At 39.5% G+C, this 19,361-nt stretch overlaps 1 protein-coding gene across 2 annotated transcripts in view; it reads right to left on the reverse strand.

The window, feature by feature from the left end:
• Positions 1 to 19,041, reverse strand: part of LOC145482693 (oxysterol-binding protein 2-like) — a 157,658-nt gene extending 138,617 nt beyond the window's left edge. Inside the window, exons 1-4 of one of the 2 annotated variants that reach the window (XM_081461333.1) lie at positions 18,292 to 19,041; positions 7,096 to 7,150; positions 6,594 to 6,669; positions 6,018 to 6,136 (exon numbers count right to left, since the gene is read on the reverse strand). Coding sequence is in view for 1 of the 2 variants with exons in the window: in XM_081461332.1 (XP_081317458.1) it covers positions 6,594 to 6,669; positions 7,096 to 7,150; positions 18,292 to 18,333 (173 nt within the window). In the remaining variant the exon portion in view is untranslated. The remainder of the gene's footprint in view (positions 1 to 6,017; positions 6,137 to 6,593; positions 6,670 to 7,095; positions 7,151 to 18,291) is intronic. The other variant, XM_081461332.1, reaches the window with a different exon arrangement.
• Positions 19,042 to 19,361: the final 320 nt, after the last annotated feature.

Here is a 19,361-nt window from a genome sequence, read left to right on the forward strand (position 1 = left end):
ACAATCCCAAAGGGAAATATTGAACACTTCCTTCATCTCAAACCAGTTGCAAACTAGTTGCATCTATCTGGTGGAACGATAGATCTTCTAAGTGGTACAGATTTTGTTGATGCATTTGTTGACATTCATACCTTGTCTGGGGAACCAGGACAGCAGACTGCCAAACATAACTGCCGTGGTTGGTACGTTTTAGGACATGTTAACAGTTCCAGGATATAGTCCATTGAAGTCGGAACAGTGAGCATTGAAGACGACATTAAGAAACTACCTTATCAGGACACGCTGGGAGTTAAACCAACAGAACTGTGTACATGTGGTGAGAACGTACTACGAGAAAACAAGTTTAAGTCGCTCTCTGATTCAACTACTTTGGTAGATGGAAGAATCCAAGAAGGAATGCCTTGGAATGAGAATGGAACCCCCAAATGCAGCAATTATGACATTTCCCTCAAAAGAATGCAGTCTGCCGAGAAATCATTCCAGAGAAAAGAATGCTTTGAAATCGTAAATGACAAGGTCCAAAAGCTATTGCAACAAGACTTTGCAATTAAAGTTCCAACAGGAGAAGTTGATCACAGTCAACCTGAATGGTATCTGCCGTTACAAGCAGTCTTCACACCAGAGAGAACCAGTAAGGTCCGCCTTGTGTTAGATGTGTCTTCAAAAGGCCACAACAGTCTTTTCCTGAACAATCGCCTTAAGAAAGGACCTAATTACATTAACAGTCTTCCCAATGTACTTATGGCCTGGTAATGGGATGAAGTGGCTTATGCAGGTGATATCCGAAAAATGTTTAATCAAGTCCTAGTTCACCCTGATGACCAAGTCTTTCATAGATTCTTGTGGAGAAGTGACAAAAGTGAAACACCCTCAGTCTTCCAGTTGCTCAGATGAAATTTTGGAGAGAAGCCAGCACCAGACATTGCCTCGAACGCCATCAATTACTTAACTTAAGTCACACAAGTCGAATTTCCGAACGCAGTCCAGGAACTAGGAAATCACAGGTACACAGACAATATCGCAGGGTCGAAAAGCAACTCAACAGAAGCTGAGAAAATAACGAAAGAAATTGACACCATCCTCAGAAAAGGCCAGTTTCAAATTAAGGCCTAGCATTCCAACTGCTCAGAAATTGACCAGTCTAGTGGTGAAAGATTTACAGATCTGCTTGGCCACAAATGGGATAAAGAAGAAGACAAGTTTACTTTCAAGAAAGAAAACGTGGTTGGCTTATTGGAGAGCTTCTCCAAACAAAGCTGACTGAAATTTCTCGCTCAACTCTGGGATCCTATCGGACTTGTTTCACCCATTACTATCAAGTTCAGAGTTGACTTGCAAGGATTATGGAGTTCAGGTTACAGCTGGGACGACATCCTTCCCGAGAGTATTCAGCAAACTTGGTTAGAGAATTGTAACGATGTTATGATGTCATAGGCCCTTCGGGCTTGCGCAGTAGAATGAGGTGTATCCCAGATATAGTTGTTGTATTACGGCTAGTAATGGCGGGCTTTTATGAGCTTCATTAAAACCATTGTGTTGGCATCATTTAGTCTCGTTTAGACTACGCTACATGGTGTCAGAAGTGAAACACACATAGTACTGCCACTTGTGGCCTCGCCGGAAGCCAACTTGGTGAGTTTTTAGAAGTATTTTCTGTGAACTCTCCGGTCAATATTTCTGTACAAGTGTTATATGCCTACCACGAGTGAAGAAGGTGGTGGCACTTCGGATACACAACCCTCGATGATAACTGTTCCTGTAAATATACCGCTTCCAGAAAGGATGGATTTAAGCAGTGGAAATCTTCCTGTCAAATGGCAACGATTCTCTCGAGCGTGGTCAAATTACGAAATCACAGCTCAGCTAAAAGACCCCGAAAACCCGGGCAGAAATAAGGAACGACGGGCAGCCACGTTGCTTACGTGCATCGGTTCTGATGCATTAGACATAATTGATGCTATGGAGTTTGAGAAGGAAGACCAAAGAAAAGACCCGGAAGTGATCTTAGAAAAGAAGAAACAATACTGCATTGGGGAGTGCAATGAGACCTATGAAAGGTATGTGTTCAACTGTCGGGACCAAGAGTCAAATGAATCAGTTGATGCTTATGCCACCGCATTATGAAAATTAGCAAAGACATACAACTATGGGTCATTAACAGACTCACTTATTCGTGATAGAATGGTGGTGGGCATCAATGACAATTCTGCACGTAAGAAGCTCCTGCAGACAAGCAAGCTCACTTTAGGACAATGTATAGACATCTGCAGATCTTCGCAGACATCAGCAAGGCAGCTAAAGGAGATGAATCAAGAGGATGTCCATTTCGTGAAGGAAGACAAAAGAAAAACAGTTGACAAAAAGAAGACAAAGGTTCCAGAGAAGAACCAAAACGAGTCGCAAGAACGCAAGTGCAAGTTTTGTTCAAGGTACTATCCTTTCACGAAGAAGAACTGCCCTGCATGGGGAACATCTTACAAGAATTGTGGCAAGCCAAACCATTTTGCGGTGTGTTGCCAAGAATCTAAGAAGAAAGTGCTGTCTGTGGATTACATATCCGAAGATGAGGAGTATGAATATGTGGCCGAGATTGAAGTGAAAGAGATGGTTCATGCATTAGCCTCCAGTCGTTCCCCTAACAAAGTTTTTGCCACCCTACTGGTCAATGGAAACCAGGAAAAGTTTCAGTTAGACAGTGGATCAACAGTAAACATCATGACTGATGAGACAGTGTTAAAGCTCTGTGGCCAAAACAGCTTGAGTGAATTGGAAGAAACCCCCGTGACCCTGGTAATGTACAACCAGTCAGAGGTCAAACCCTTGGGCAAGAAGCGATTCAAAGTCGCCAACCCCAAGAACAATAAGAAATACAGCATTGAGTTTCATCTTGTTCATGGTGATTGTAAATCCATTTTGCGCTTGAGGGCCAGCGAACACCTTCAGCTGCTAACAGTCAACAGCCAGAATATCCTTTCTGCGGAGTCAAGCGGTGTGGAGGAGAAAAGTCCCAAGGTGGAAGACTACATTTCGCAGTACACCGATGTGGTCCCTGGAGAAGGCAAACTAGAAGGGCTGCTCCACCTGGAGATAGACAAGAATGTCCAGCCAGTCCAGCTACCTACACAGAAAGTCCCCATTGCCCTCAGAGAGCCTCTAAAACAAGAACTGGACAGATTGTCAAATATTGGAGTGATTCGGAGGGTCAATACACCTACGAACTGGATTTCAGCACTTGCGGTCACAACAAAGAAAAATGGCAAAGTTAGACTGTGTATTGACCCAAAACCATTGAATGAAGCTTTACAAAGAAATCATTACCCCTTACCTACAATAGATGGTGTGCTGCCTCTGTTATCAAAGGCCCGTGTGTTCACGGTATTGGATGCAAAAAATGGGTTCTGGCACATACAGCTGGACGAGCCAAGTAACTTTGCTACTACCGTTGGAACACCCTGGGGACGCTTTCGGTGGCTTCGCTTGCCGTTTGGTGTATCCCCAGCTCCAGAGGAGTTTCAGAGGAGGATTGATATTGCACTTGAAGGCCTACCAGGGCAGAAGGCTATAGCAGATGACATCCTGGTGTTCAGAGCAGGAGACACCAGTGAGGAAGCACTCAAAGATCATGACCGAAACCTGCGAGAAGTGTTCAACCGTTGTCGGCAGAAGGGCATCAAGCTCAACTCAGAGAAGATACAGTTCAGACAGAAGTAAGTCAGCTACATGGGTCACATCATATCGTCAGAGGGTCTCCGGACTGATCCAAACAAGCTGAAAGCCATCAATGAAATGCCGCCTCCTACGGACAAGGAAAGTGTCCAAAGAGTACTAGGCATGATAAATTATGTGCAGAAGTTTGCTCCCAACCTAGCAGATTTGGCCAAACCACTGAGAGAACTTGTCAAGAAGGACAATGAGTTTGTCTGGGACAAAGAGGTTCATGGCCAGTGTCTAGATCAAGTGAAGCAGGTTCTAACCCAGGCACCTGTGCTCAAGTTCTTTGACCCCCAAAAGAAGACCGTACTCCAGGGCGACGCCTCTATGAGTGGTCTTGGAGCATGATTGATGCAGGATGGGCACCCTGTAGTGTATGCCTCCAGGGCTCTGACGCCTACTGAGACTAATTACGCTCAGATAGAAAAGGAACTATTAGCAATTGTCTTTGGAGTTGAGCAATTTGAGGGCTATGTCTATGGCAGAAAGACCTTTATTGACACTGATCACAAACCCCTGGAGTCTATTATGAAGAAAAGTCTATTGAGTGCACCAAAGTGATTGCAGAGAATGCTGTTGCGTCTACAGAAATTTGATTTAGAGGTTTCCTACAGAAAGGGTACAGAGATGCACATGGCTGACCCACTAAGCCGAGCTTACCTTCCCCTGGTTAAACAAGACACAGTTGACACCCAGGAAGTATGGAATGTTGCTGACACAAGATCACCAACAGAAGTTGAGACTGAGTATATAGACATGGCAGAGTCTGTGCCCATTTGGAAATTAACCTTGCAGGAAATCAAAAGTGCCACTGAAGTTGATGCAGAGCTCCAGGCATTAGCTCCTATTATCATACAAGGCTGGCCAGAGAGAAGGGCTGATGTACCCTCCCAGTTGCAGGTCTATTTTCCCTTCAGAGAAGAGTTGTCAATACAAGATGGTGTTGTGTTCAAGGGTGAGCGCATAATAGTACCATCTAGCCTCAGGCAATGCATGATGGATAAAGTACATGCCAGTCACCTGGGCATTCAGGGGTCCCTCACGAGAGCCAAAGAAGCCTTCTACTGGCCAGGCATCTACAAGCAAATCACAGAATTCATCTCAAGGTGCAGCATTTGCAACAGCTACAAACCAGAGCAGCAGAAAGAACCTGCAAGTTCAGATGGGAGTGGAATACACCACATGCGAGTCACCAAAACAGAGTTGTTGAGACCCTTATTAAGTCAGTCAGACAAGCACTTAACACCACTTGCAAGAACCACGCCTACTCCGAGGAACAATAGAGAACATTTTTGCCAGAAAACACCTACATAGTCAAAGGACGAATGCTGTACCCAATTCTGACAATATCTGGGAAACCCCACAGATCATTCCAAACAACCTTCTTCTAGGCCATCACAATCCACCGCCACAGCCAGAACCAGAGGAAAGAACCAATCCGCGACAATTACTCAGAAGCACAGAAAACAGAGTCACTGATATCTGGAGGAGTTGGATAAAATATTTCGCCCCAAACTTGTTCCCAAGAAACAAGTGGTTTCTTGTGAGAGAACATCCAGGCTGGGGATCTTGTATTGGAGCTGGAAAATGGCACGTATTGTAGGCACCTATCCTGGAAATGACGGCCTTGCCCGAAAAGTGAGAATCAAGACAAGGACAGAGAGTACAACAGACCTATTCACAAAATGTGTTTGATTGCAACAAAGGAAGAGCTAATGTAGGACTACTCTTCTTTAAATCAATTCAAGAACAATGAACACTTCCACAATTTTTTCAGTCTTAAATGACAAATCGTTCCTCAATTAGAGCTAAGCTCTTAATTTCTGCACTCAGGCGGAGTGATTTGCGCTTAATGCAGTAAAAAAATTCAACTTATACTTCAAGTAAATAACTTTTTGTGTTGCTGTTCCGTTTTGGTACCAAAATGCAGTCACAAAGGATCTTGGGACGAATTAGCATTTTTATATAAATAGGCGCAACATATTTAAATGCTTGCCTAACAATCAACCGAACAAATCTGCTAAAAGAACATGTAAAGAGCCGTGTGAAGATGTACGGATTACCCAACAGAATTGTAAGTAACATTTTGCTACGAATATTTCTAGCCTTTCAAGTGTAATTTCATATTTCAAACACAATTCTTTCATTTGCTTTGCAGTTTGACTGTTGCCGATGATGATACCATTGACAACCAGTACAAAAATAAAACTGTTATCTGTGCATCTGTAGCCTTCAGATTTAAGTAACGCTTCACTACGTAAGTGCAAATCACAAGGAATATGTCAGAAGAAAAGTCAACAACACACCAGAGGTTAATTTGTGCCAAAATTTTGCCTTTGAATGTACGCTCTCCTTCTCCCCCAGAGTAATAACCTGGCTCGAGCCCACGATCCAATCCATAAACCAGTGCCTGGTCAGTGGTCAACTTGAAAAAAACAGGCAACCTTGATGAGCTCTCAACCTGAGCTAGCGATGTGGTTACATGATACTGGTCAGCAGATACCTTGTTTTGACAGCTGTCAATTAATCAACATGGATGCCCAATATCAAAGATGTATCTATGGTAAAGGTGCTACTCTCCTATTTTTCAAGGTATGGGGTTTGACATACGGTGTATGGACATACAGACGTATGGACAGTCACGTGACAACCAAATTTTTTTAGATCAATGTGTTACCAAATTTTCTAAGTTATAGCGTTCTGCTCATGTGCCTTCGGCCCACAGGAACTCGACTATTTTATTAGGCTCTGTCTATAGCCAGCAACAGTTGACATTGACCTCAGTTTCTTTTGATAACAAACTTTTGATGCACAGCCATTGCTTTTATAGTACAAGGAAACAAGAATGGCTAAATTATAACAAAATTGTTATGTGCACCTACTTTATTAGACTTCTTATTGAGCTTCTTTCTCTTGGAGCAGGAAGCCGCTGTCTTCTGAATCTTTTCTTGGTAAACACTCATCACAAAAAGACACAACAGAACAAATTATAACTCAGCAACAGGTACATCTAATCTCTAGTATAAACAGAATAATGAGCCCTAGATGCCCTCAGTGTTAAATGTAAAAGAAAAAGCTTAATGACATTTATTTTACTCAATTCATCAAGGGTCTGCATGCAAAGAGGTCTAGATGGTGGCTTGATCCAATATAGTAAGTGTCAATGAGAGATGCCAAACATGGTTTGTGCAGTTTTTTATTAAGACCAGTATTTCATTGAAGTGCATATTAAATATATGGTGTCTTGTAAGGGGTTTCCAATACACTACATGTTGTATAGGGCAATTTGAAAATTGCTTTGTTAGTTGCTATGTCCAGCAACAAGGGGACTGATGCTCAAAATAAATTTTAAATTTATTACAAGCATCAAGTCTCTTCTCTTACCTGTGCTTTCTCTTAAAATATTAAATTCAGTGTTAACATCTTCTTCCAGGGGTTCCTAGAAAAGAACACAGATCTCAAATAGGTAAAGGAATTACAAGGAAATAATTTACTAACAGCTCAAAACTAATAATTGACACATTTTTCATGTGAAAAACCCTATCATGGCTGCCACAGGCTGTGACTATTCCCTGGTAAAAATATAGTTCCCCAGAACACATAAACTAAAAGTCCTACAAAATGTGACTTTACACAGGAAAACGTACACTAGGCCCTATCTGGAATAAACGGATAGTAAACACCTTTAAAAGCATTAATGTCCCAGTTCTGCTTAACTAACTTGGTATTTACTGTAAGACCTAATTAATTAAGAACACACACACATTTGGCTTATTAGGGGGAACACCACTCAGTGGTTGGCATGACAGACAACTTGCCATAGCGTGACAATTTAAAGGCACTACGAGCTGCAAAACAGCAACATGCCATGATAGACAGCAGCTAGAAGCACTATGAGCTGAAGCTTAGGTTGGCTACGCACTAGAGTAGAGCAAAATCGGCTCAAACCTAAAGCCAGCAACGAGCAAAGGTATATGAAACGCCAACCAATGAAGCCTCACTTATCTCCCCTGCAGTGCTGGATCAGACAAGAGTATTGGCAGCTAGGTCGAAAAGCATAAAACTGAGAACGTAAACAAATACAAAGCGAGGCTTGGGGAAGTCGCCGTGGAGACTCAACCGAACCAAAGCCATGAGAGTTGGCCCCAGTTTATTGAATATAACACAAGAACAAAGGCACCCAAGGGAGGGAGGGAGGGAATTGAATACAAATTCACTAAAAAATGTGAGCAGTAGCTTAGGCAAACCTAAGAATATATGACTTTGGACTCTGAACAGGGTCTTTTATAGCTAGACAGAGCCTGTGACTCAAACCAATGAAAAGACACTACATAATATATATACAATAATATATATATACAAAGGTGCGTTCATGTACTAACTGCTACAATGTTTTAACCTCAAATGCCGTAAAAGTCATGTAATGTAATGTTGTAAATGTTTCTTAAATTTGATTAATTTTGATTGTGTAGATATTAGTAACTTAGTAATTTAATTAATTGTTCCTGAAAAGCCCCATTGAGGAGGTAACAAGAAAAATAGAGAAAAAAAAAAAAAAAAAAAATGTCACAGCATACCAGGGCATCATGCTCCATTAACAGCATTTTACAGAATGCCCGCCCTGTAAAACTTTCTTAAAACATTTCCTAGAAATGTTTTAACAGTTACTGAATCTTGGCACATGGCTTGGCAAAGCGTTCGAATGGTTAGCAGAAATTTTCCAACGGATGACTGGAAGCGTTAAAACGGTTGGCAAAAATTTTCGAACAGATGACTTGAGGTGTTTAAATAGTTACGTTAGCTCATGTGGTCAAACGGATGACTTCAAGCATTTCAATGGTTAGCCAAACTTTTCAAACGGTCAATTTTTGGATCAAAGGGTCACTGACTTAGCACGTGGTCAGCAAAATTGCCAAAATAATTATATCAAAACTGTAAATGTGTGAAAGCAATAAGAACAATTGTAATTAATTGTCATTAAACTGGATAGATGATATAATTCAAAGCAAGCAAATAACTACTTATGGTTGGAAATTGTCTCTATGTCGAATTGTCAAGAAAGCAAAAACACAATTCTGTCTATGTTTGTTTCATCAAAGTCATCATCACATGCAATACCAATCCAGACACAATTCCAACCAAATATTCCATATAAACAAAGCAACCTCCAGTCACAAATTATTTTGAAGAAACACAATTTACCATCAATAAAATACTATAAACGGTAGACAATCAAGCTTGTTCAAGAGCATAAACACACTCATGCCACAATACAATGAATTCACACGTGATGCAAGTAAAAAACTTTTCCTGGACGGGGTGGGGGAAGTTTGCTCATAGCCTAAAATGTCAGTCCTCAGATGATGACTGACGTGAATTTCAAGCTAGAAATATACTGTCCATGACCTCAGTACGATTCAACACAAAATAGAATGCAGGGGACTGATTACCGGAAAGGTATGTTTGGTATAATTTAATTCTAACACTGTAACAAAGCTGCACATCGCATACCGTAGTTTTACATGAATTCTCATGACCCAAACACAGCTGTTCTTGTTCTCATAATATCCACCACCACTGTTTTCATTTTGATGTTTTTGTTTTGGATAAAAGAAAGAAACAAAAAAATGTACTAAGGCAAGCTAACTTTAATAACTCGACCTGCAACAAAACATAAGACATAGACAGTTGTAAATCGAGCTTTCACGAATGAGATGCCAACTTGATTTATTTACATGCATACCACAGCTTTCTGTTCAGTTCGACAAGTTGTTTTATCATTCTGTTCTGTCTGTCTTCCAAACTCTGTAGCTTCTGGTTAACATTGTCTTTGGTCATTTTAACAGTAAGCTTAAAATGTTCTTTGAAACATTTTTTAAAACAGTTCCAAAACTTTCTAAACAGATACAGGATATTCTTCCCGTTAAAACAGATTCAAAGATTTCTTCACAGATTGCTTTTGCCGTTTAAATCGATGCTTAGATTTCTTCAACGGATTCCTTTTGCCGTTTTAACGGATGCTTAGATGTTCTTAACAGATAGTTCTCTCCGTTTTAACAGATGCAAAAAATCTATGAACGGTTGCAAAAGCTGTTCAAACAGTTTGATCCTAACATTAAACGCTTCCCCTAATGCTTGAAACAGTTTTCATGAAGCGTTTAAACAGATTAAAAACGGATAACAAACAGATGATAAATGCTTTCATTCGTTTAATGGAGAAGAGGTAGTGTATGGTTTCCTGTGTACAGTCACAAATGTCAGATATAGTAGCTGCTTCTATCCTCCCCTTACAGCAGTCCTTTCTTCCCATTAACCCTTTGAATGCCAACCCAGGTGTAACATCAGCAACCGGCACTCATATTGGATTTTTGTCCACCTCTTGCCCTGCTCACAGGACTGGCTCTAGCAGCACCATGACCACCTCTTGCAGGACCTCGAGGGTGACCTCTTCCTCTTCCTTGGCCTTCATTATTTGCTTCCACAGAATCCTCTTCACTTTCAGTCGCTAGCATCGATCAGGTCATCTTCTTCTACACTTTGGCTCTCTTCCTCACCATCTGACTCTGAACTGTTTCCAATGTACTCTGAAACATCTTCACTTTCTTGACCACTCTCATCGCTAAGATCAGAGTCCGTATCCACGAAAATTTCTGCTAAAGCTTCGTCTACATTCATCCTACATGGCCGTGCCACCATGTTGGATTTGTACTTGAAAATCAACAAGGCCATTTAGGTATTATGTAGTGGGCGTCTACAAAACAAAGACCTAAGACCTATGACCCAAAAACGAAGATTTGTGTTTTTACAGGCCTATCAAACCAGAGACAGTCAAGCCGGGTCAACGCTTTTGTTCAGACACCAACTGACGCGAAATTAATGGGGTCTTCGTTTTGGACATAAGGCTGGCTCGAACTATAAAACGAAGACCCTCGCTTAAATGCTTTGTTCATTGTCAGCTGATGCGGAATCAATGGGGTCTTCGTTTTGTAGATAAGACCGGCTCAAACTACAAAATGAAGACCCTTACCTAAATGCTTTGTTCGTTGTCAGCTGACGCAAAATCAATGGGGTCTTCGCTTTGTAGATAAGACCGGTTCAAACTACAAAACAAAGACCCTCGCTTAAATGCTTTGTTCATTATACAAGAACCCATTTCGTGTCAGCTGACAACGAACAAAGCATTTACAAAAGGGTATTCGTTTTGTAGTTCAAGCCGGTCTTATCTACAAAATGAAGACCCCATTGATTTCACGTCAGCTGACAAAGAAGAAAACATTTAAGTGAGGGTCTTCGTATTGTAGTTCGAGCTGGCCTCATCTACAAAACGAAAACCCCATTGATTCCGCATCAGATGACAACAAACAAAGCATTTAAGCGAGGGTCTTCGTTTTGTAGTTCGAGCTGGCCTCATCTACAAAACGAAGAGCCCATTAATTGATTTCGAGTCAGCTGACAATGAACAAAGCATTTAAGCAAGGATCTTCATTTTGTAGTTCGAGCCAGTCTTATTTACAAAATGAAGACTCCATTGATTTCACGTCAGATGACAACAAACAAAGCGTTTAAGCGAGGGTCTTCGTTTTGTAGTTTGAGTCGGTCTTGTCTACAAACCAAAGACCCCATTGATTCCACGTCAGCTGACAACAAACAAAGCATTTAAGTGAGGGTCTTCGTTTTGTACTTCGAGCCGGCCTTACCTACAAAATGAAGACCCCATTAATTTCGCGTCAGTAGCTGTCTGAAGAAAAGCGTTGACCCCGCTTGACTGTCTCTGGTTTGATAGGCCTGTAAAAAAACAAGTCTTCGTTTTTGGGTCTTAGGCCTTAGGTCTTAGGTCTTCATTTTCTAGACACCCATTATGTAGTGCTCATATTTGAATTCTTTGGTCAGCAGACTCTTAACTACTTCCCAGACCCTTTTAAATGACCATGGGAAAAGAACACAAATGACCAGGGAAAACAAAACAATGCTCCATGAAGGACGTATATATACATACTTGGTATCTGAGTCTCGTATTTCAGGACTAGATATACATCCTCGGCATTCAAAGGGTTAAGACTGATACATATGCATTACACTATTTGTACATGTCAGTTTTCAGCAAATGTTATTTCCATCTTTATTATGGAAATGAGATTGTTGATATCAGTGACCCCAAATATTTCACAGGGTTGCCACCCATCAGAACAAAAAAATCCATTACTTTTCCCTGACTTTTCACTGACTGTAAGTAATTAGACAGTGTGTTTCACTGAATAGTTTATGGCACCAGTAAGCAGAGATGTCAGGTAATATTTCAATGTTCTAAGGAAAAAATTATCGTTTTCGCTACATACTTTTACTCTTAAGAGCGACTCTCTATAGGGACTGAGTGAGATTGAAAAAATGTGGCACAAGGTTGGAAAAATAGACCCCTTGATATTTCATCCAGAGATAACCTATGGTATGCTAAGAATCATGATATAAGTCTTAGGTTCTAGAGTTTTTACATTTTTGAAAAAATTACGAAAAACCGTCAACAACCCGTGAAGCCGAAAAATCACAGAAATGAGGTCAAATTTTATGATTAGATAATCGAACTCGCGTGAAGGCACATAGCAAATTATGGCTTTCCTTAGTTTATTATTTCATTTAGGAGGTATTGCTAAGCTACTATTTTAGACTTACAATTGTAATTCCCAATTCCTGGGGACCAAGCGAAAAGAACCAAAATTTCTAGACTTTGAAAATCAAAAATTCCATACGGTTTTCAAACAGCTCAAAACATACTCGGTATTATGTAGAATTTTTTTTTAATTAAATTCTAGCAAGTACAAGAGCTGTTTTTGAACGCGATATAATTTTTTTTTGGCAAAAGTTATTTCTGAGGCAAGCGGCCCCATGCAAGTTGACCCAATTTGACCTTTCGAAGAGATTTTGTTTAACCAGGAAATGTAAACAATTCGACTAGCCTTAGCTTGCTTTCTGAGCAAACCATTGAAAAACCCTGTTTTCCTATGCAAACAATTTCTTTTTCTTGTTGATGTTGATGTTGCATGTAATGCATTTAACGGTTCATTACATGGCCACTGCAACAATTTAATTAAGATTTTCCATCATGATATAAACATACACAAGACTTTTTCATGTCTTTTGTTCCAAATATTTAATACAGTAATTCACTCAATTGCTTTCGCTCAAAATGTTTTTTTTTTTCAAGTCAAAACGGGACAACTTCCAGTTTTTTCTCATTAGCGCACTTAGCTATTGCTCAGCTCAGTGGGTAGTGGAAAATAGCTAAGAGTTCGTAACCATGCCCTATTCACTCCCCCTAGTCCCCTACCCCACCCTTGTGCTAACCTTGAATTTAAAGTGAGAACAAAATGTATTTAGGGTAAAGGATGGCCCAATCCATTTTTTTATTAAACGGGGGGAGGCGGGGGGGAACTGGGAGATTTTGAAAACAAAATTGCGCGGGAGCAAGCCGGAAAACAAATTTCCTACAGAGCGCAAGCTTATATAAATCCATTGCAGCATCTTAGTGAGATGATATATGACAGAGCTTTTGTGGCATCATATATCTTTGTTACAAGTTAGCAAGGGATCTTAATCTTAGACTTTAGTGCTTTGAGGGTCTTGACCGCATTGGCCACCAACTAGCCGCTGAATCATCTTCCAATTTTTCAACCGATGATGCAGAGCAAATCACTCAATTTCGGAATTTCGGCAGAAGTAAACAGATGCATCCTAATTACTCAAGATGCCAAACTGTAAATGTTTCATTTCAAAGTGTTTTTTTTGACAAAGTGAGTGCTCAAGGTTACACATTACACTTCAAAAGACCTAAACTCATTTTCCTGCACATATCTTTGTAAAGTTGTAAAGATTTTAATCCAGTGGAGTTTGTCGACGCAATAAGGTTTGCTGAATTTAAGAAAAAGTTAGGAGTCTTGCACGTGCTAGCTTCGCTTATCGGGCAAGCGATCGAAAAGTTTGATTTTAAAAGATAACAGCTCAAACGCCATGAGAATTTCATATTTAGAACTTTTTAGAGGTACACAAACCGTTTGCCACAGATCTATTAGCATTTGGTAATTATCTGTTTTAAACTTAGATCTCTCTCGATGGCAACTCTCAAAACAGTTTTGCGTGCTCTTTGCTCGTACAAAAAAGAAACATGTCTTGTGCAAACCCAAAAGCAAATCATTTTCAGTTTCCAAAGGGATAGTTTTCGAAAATCATATAAAAGCGTGCGTCTACTTCTGCATCAAAAGGTATCTTGTTGAACATAATTCCTAAAAAGTCAGATGTGCCACGAAGGGGACCTATTTGCATGTTCACCTGCCATGGGCAAATTGGTAAATACAATTAACACAAATTACAAAAACTCGCTTTGCAACCAGTAACTAGCCCTTTTTCAGATATATATTACTACATGTATTCCCTTTTATCTAGCTTTAGGAAATTATTGGCAATGGACCTGCCCAGGCATTTGACTTTTGGAGCTAAAACTAGAGAGGATTTCTAATTTGCTGCACAGTCACTAGAAAATGGGAAAAGTAAATTTAAATAGGCTTGTGATTACAAATAAAAAAGTTTAAAAAACCAAAACCAAAACATTGCATGCTAGTAAGGAAGAAAATGAAATGAGCAAGACCAAAACAAAAATATCCACGTAGATGTATTTGCGGCATGTGATCACTTAGATGTAAAGATTGCGTGACATCGATCTGGGTCTATTTTTCAGTTCAATTAGTTCCTTCACTTCTTGCATCTTTTCACTGGAAACATTCAATACAAAACTCAATAGATACCCAGAGGATGCTTTATATGCAAGACATGGATCCAGGTCCTACAAAAATATTGCACAAGCCAGAGAAAAGTGAAATTAGAAAATGTCGTAGCTGTATGAAAAGGCCAGTGGCTGAGCATGGCAGCAAGACACAGGAAAGTTAGTGAAGAACATCAAAATTATTTGCCTTCAAACACCCATTTGGAAGGTAAGCTGTCATCGAAGTATTATCTCAGGTTTACTGGGTAGTTTTAATGGGAAATGGCAGGTTTTTCAATGGTTTGCTCAGAAAGCGAGCTAAGGCTAGTCAAATTATTTTTATTTACATTTCCTGATTAAACAAAATCTTTTCGAAAGGTCAAATTGGGTCAACTTGCACGGGGTCATTCGCCTCAGAAATAACTTTTGCCAAGAAAAAAATTATATCACATTCAAAAACAGCTCTTGTTCTTGCTAGAATTGAGTTTTGAAAGAATTCTACATAATACCAAGTATGTTTTGAGATGTTTGAAAACAGTGTGGAATTTTTGATTTTCAGAGTCTAGAAATTTCAGTTCTCTTCACTTGGTCTCCAGGAATTCGGAATTATAATTGTAAGTCTAAAATATCATCAAAGCAGCTTAGCAATACCTCCTAAATAAAATTATAAACTAAGGAAAACCATAATTTGCTATGCGCCTTCACGCGAGTTCGATTATCTGATCATGAAATTTGACCTCATTTCTGTGATTTTTCGGCTTCACGGGTTGTCAACAGTTTTTCATAAAAACTCTAGAACCTAAAACTTATATCACGATTCTTAGCATACCATAGCATCTCTGGGCAAAATATTGAGGGGTTCATTTTTCTGACCTTGTGCCGCCCCTCATGTGGTGGTTAGGGAGAGTGGCTCTTAATTTGTGAATTTATATTTTAAATCAAATGTGGGCTTCATTACAAAATCATCTGGAACATTTTAACGTAGTTCAGTTTATCTAAATCGGCCGGCATGCATTAATCAGTTGTTTACATTCTATGCAAATTTATCAGCTGGCGGTGCGAGACTATGAAAGTTGAAATCACTTTTTCAGTAAGGGCTTTTGAACATGAAATTCCACCAACCGCAGTGTTTGCAAAATCTCAATCAAAAACATTCCTTTTGTGGACAAAAATGTTTGAACTGTGGAGTTTATGTTAGTGAGAGGATGGTTTAAGTAAAGTACCTGATATACTTCAAGCAAAGACATATTGGGTCACATTTCAATTTTCAATGCCTTAGTGAATCAATTGATTAAATTGAGCAAAACGAAAGAAGTCTCCTGAAGTTTGAAACTCACTTTTACACGAAAAAAAAAATATATATATATATGAGGTATGACTTCTTTTCATATTGTATTTTTGCTGTGTGGGTTGCTGTCAGTTCCAAAGAAATTAGTACTTAATTAATTGAAATGTCTGCCATTGCTTTATTCCGGTATTTGAATTCTTTTCATGGGAAAGGTATGGCAAGCTTACTCATAAGTATGTTAATTTAAGGAAATTATAAATTTTTTTGGAAATGTTATCTCAAGTGACATCACCAATTTAGGGTGTCGGTCATCTCCACCTTATTTCTCTCCGTAAAAGGAACAAAATAATAAAGTAATTGTTGAATTACAAACTACCGGTGGTACTCCCAAAGCAGCCTATCTTGGAGTAATTCAAACAACCACTGTGTAGGAAAATCAACAGGTAACCACGGTCAACCAGGGGTAACCAAGAATGGACTAAATCAATATTAAGAGCATCCTTTTAACCATCATTTGGTAACCCGTGGTTACTTGTGATTACAGGTGGAAAAACTGCATTATCTGCATTAAATAATCGTTATTCCAAGCTAAACTGAAAAAGGAAGCAAAAACTTTGTCCAATAGAAATTAAAATGAGACACTATGTTATGCATGTAAAAGTAACTTTGGGGTTCAGAACGCACGTTTTTATCAGTTTACCAACAGTTTACCATGTGTTATCAACATTGTTTGGAGGGGAAAGGGGGAAGGGGGGAAATGTTTCCTAGATGCTCGAAAATCAAGTTTTACTGCATAGTGTCACAACACTTTTGTCATTCACTGTAGCAAGAACTTCACGAACTAAAATCCAATGCAAGAATTACAATTTTACCCCCTGTTCAAAAACAACTTTGACACTTGTATGATGAGCTATCGTATCCGAGGTCACACAACAGCTCTCACAAAAACCTTATGTCTATTTAAAGGAGATTTAATCATCGCAAAAATCTCTAAGGACAACACAATCTCACAAGCCTCTAAAGCTTTTGATAACCGCAGATTACTCGTTTCACAGACAAAAAATTTGGGCCTATGTTTTTTTTCAACGAACTGGGTTCAATCTGAGAGGTCCTGAAACACTTAGACACTTGCAGAGCTTGCGAGAGCATCCAGTTTTCAACTCTTGTTTCATGTCACGCAATCTCCCTTCCCCACGAGGGGGAGGGCATCTGTGTAAATCTTATATGACTTATAGTTTCCCCATCGATAACCAATAAATATCAATTAATTGATTAATATTGATAATCGATGACCAATCAATGAAGAGAATTTGTGAGACCTTATATCAATTGGTCATTATAAAATTTGTGTATTTCTGTGGCTTACTAGCCACACTAAAAACAAGTTGACATCCAAGACGTTTGCAGATTGTGAGAAGATATGTCGCATATTTGTTAGCTAGTTGCATATTTGCTTACCAATTTGAGATAAGGCTGAAGTGCTTTGTAATTTTCCCCTTGGAGCAAGGTTTCTTTCATATTACAATGGTTAACACTCGCGTTCCAGTCTAGTGGGCCGAGGGCAATTTCAGGATGCGTCAGCTTTTTTTATTCATTTTTTTAGGCACTGGTCTTTTTATTTTCTTGTTTAAACCTTTTTTGGCAAAGAAGATCTATGTCCTTATTTCAGGTTTGGAACTGATAAGAACATGGTTTTTGATGTTATGCATCACCTTGCTGTTTTGCATAATCAAATCACATCCAATGGCTTACATGTTGTGTGTTTGTAATTCTTTTATGGCTATCCTACAAGCAGAGTCGCTTTGATCTTATTCGCAGCCTATTGCAATTTGTTGTCCAAACAACTGCACACTTGATCTAGCAGTGCTGAGTCTCATAAAGTCTTCTTCAGGCGACAAGAAAAACATTTTGGGCAACCTATTAGGTGACGAGAAGTTTACAAGGTAAAGTGGCTCAATCAAGAGTGCTTACAAGCTCTTCACAGAAATAAAAATTCAAGCCTGGGTCCGCAAAGTGACTGCTCGCAGGCTAAGTGTGTGTAAATCCATTGGAGCAATGCAGTTCATGTAGTGCATCTGCTTTAACGAGTATTGCCAGAAGTCAATAAAGTAACTCATATTAAACTAGAATAACCCGTAAGCCACACACGTCTACAATGCGGACTTATTTTTTTTATGAACAGAGTAATTTCATTTCATACAAAGTTTAGCCCATGTCAATCATCATTCGCTGGGAAATCTACGGGTTTTCTCATACAGCACTTTGATTAATCTTTTAATACCTACTTACATGAAACCGTACAAAATCTCGTCGTGCTTACAAAACAAGAAAGCTCTAAAACTCATAGCATTTATTACTCGAATGCAAGCGGCCCTGTAAACAAAGCAATTCGCTCCAAGTCGAATTCACTCTTTCTTGATCATTATGAAGCCCGTTAAACTGAGTTCAAAGAACTGAAGCTTAAGCTTGTCCTGAGCTAGGGTTAAGCTACAAGTATGTCTTCAAAGATCTCCCAAAAAACCCTACAGTCGGTTCAACTTACTTTTTTCGTACGTTCCGTGGACGTCATCTGGGTTTGTATCATGTAGGATTAAAAGTAGCCCTATGCAACAACTTTGTAGAGAAATCCTCCAACGATATTGCTCGTTCAACTACTATGCTGTACCGTGGCTGACAACTTCCGAAATACGACTCCGAGGATGCATGGGATCGAACAGGTGCTAACCGAGACAGGGACCCCACGTGCAGCAGTACATGACTGTTGTGACTAAATGTAACACAACGAACGCTTTATTTGTGCGGAAAATTCACTTTAGGCCTAAATGTACTAAAATAAAGCTATTAATGTACAAATAAACTTCACACACCTCAACATAGGATTATCTTTGCGTCTTTGGTGCAATTTGGGTGCAAATTACGCTCATTTTAGACGGGTTTGGGGCTTACGACTTGGGACCTACCGAGTTTCTGTCTGGGAAGCAGGCTACGAGATAATCTAATAGGCGCGTGTCGCGGGTCGCGGACAAATTGTCGCGGGTCGCGGGTAAATTGTCGCGGGTCCAGAAAATCGTCGCGGGTCCGAAAAATTGAACTTTTATTCTTTCCTAGTTTTCCAAAAACAATAACAATAACAATTAGCTTTAAAATTAGCGAATAATAAATTTTAAAATTTTAGTTTACTATTATTTGCAAGAAGTACGGAGCAAACCAGACAACAAACTCTCAAAATTCAAACACATCCCTTCAGCTAGACAAACAACGAACCTACGAAGTTCAAACGCATCGATCCCTAAAATTTGTAATCAGTTTACAGTATTACAAAGGCAAACCATCATCTTTCAAAGCTGCTATTGTGACTTCACTAATTGATCTGTCCGCTCTGATTCTATCCGGTGGTTTTGAATTAGTCCAATGCGGAATATTGTTTAAGCGTTGTTGTTTCGGACAAAGTAAAACATTGTTTCTGCAACGAAATTCTGTTCATAAGGGACATAAAGCCCTTTAACGTTGCCGGTTAGTTCATCTTTATTTTTAATTCTGCTACAAGCCCGACATCTTGCACTGGTGCTGGTCCTCTTTTCTTTTTCTTTAATTCTGGAGTCCAGCCTTGTT

The sequence above is a fragment of the Orbicella franksi genome, chromosome 3 (assembly GCF_964199315.1).
Source record: "Orbicella franksi chromosome 3, jaOrbFran1.1, whole genome shotgun sequence".
In the NCBI taxonomy this organism is placed as follows: Eukaryota; Metazoa; Cnidaria; class Anthozoa; order Scleractinia; family Merulinidae; genus Orbicella; species Orbicella franksi.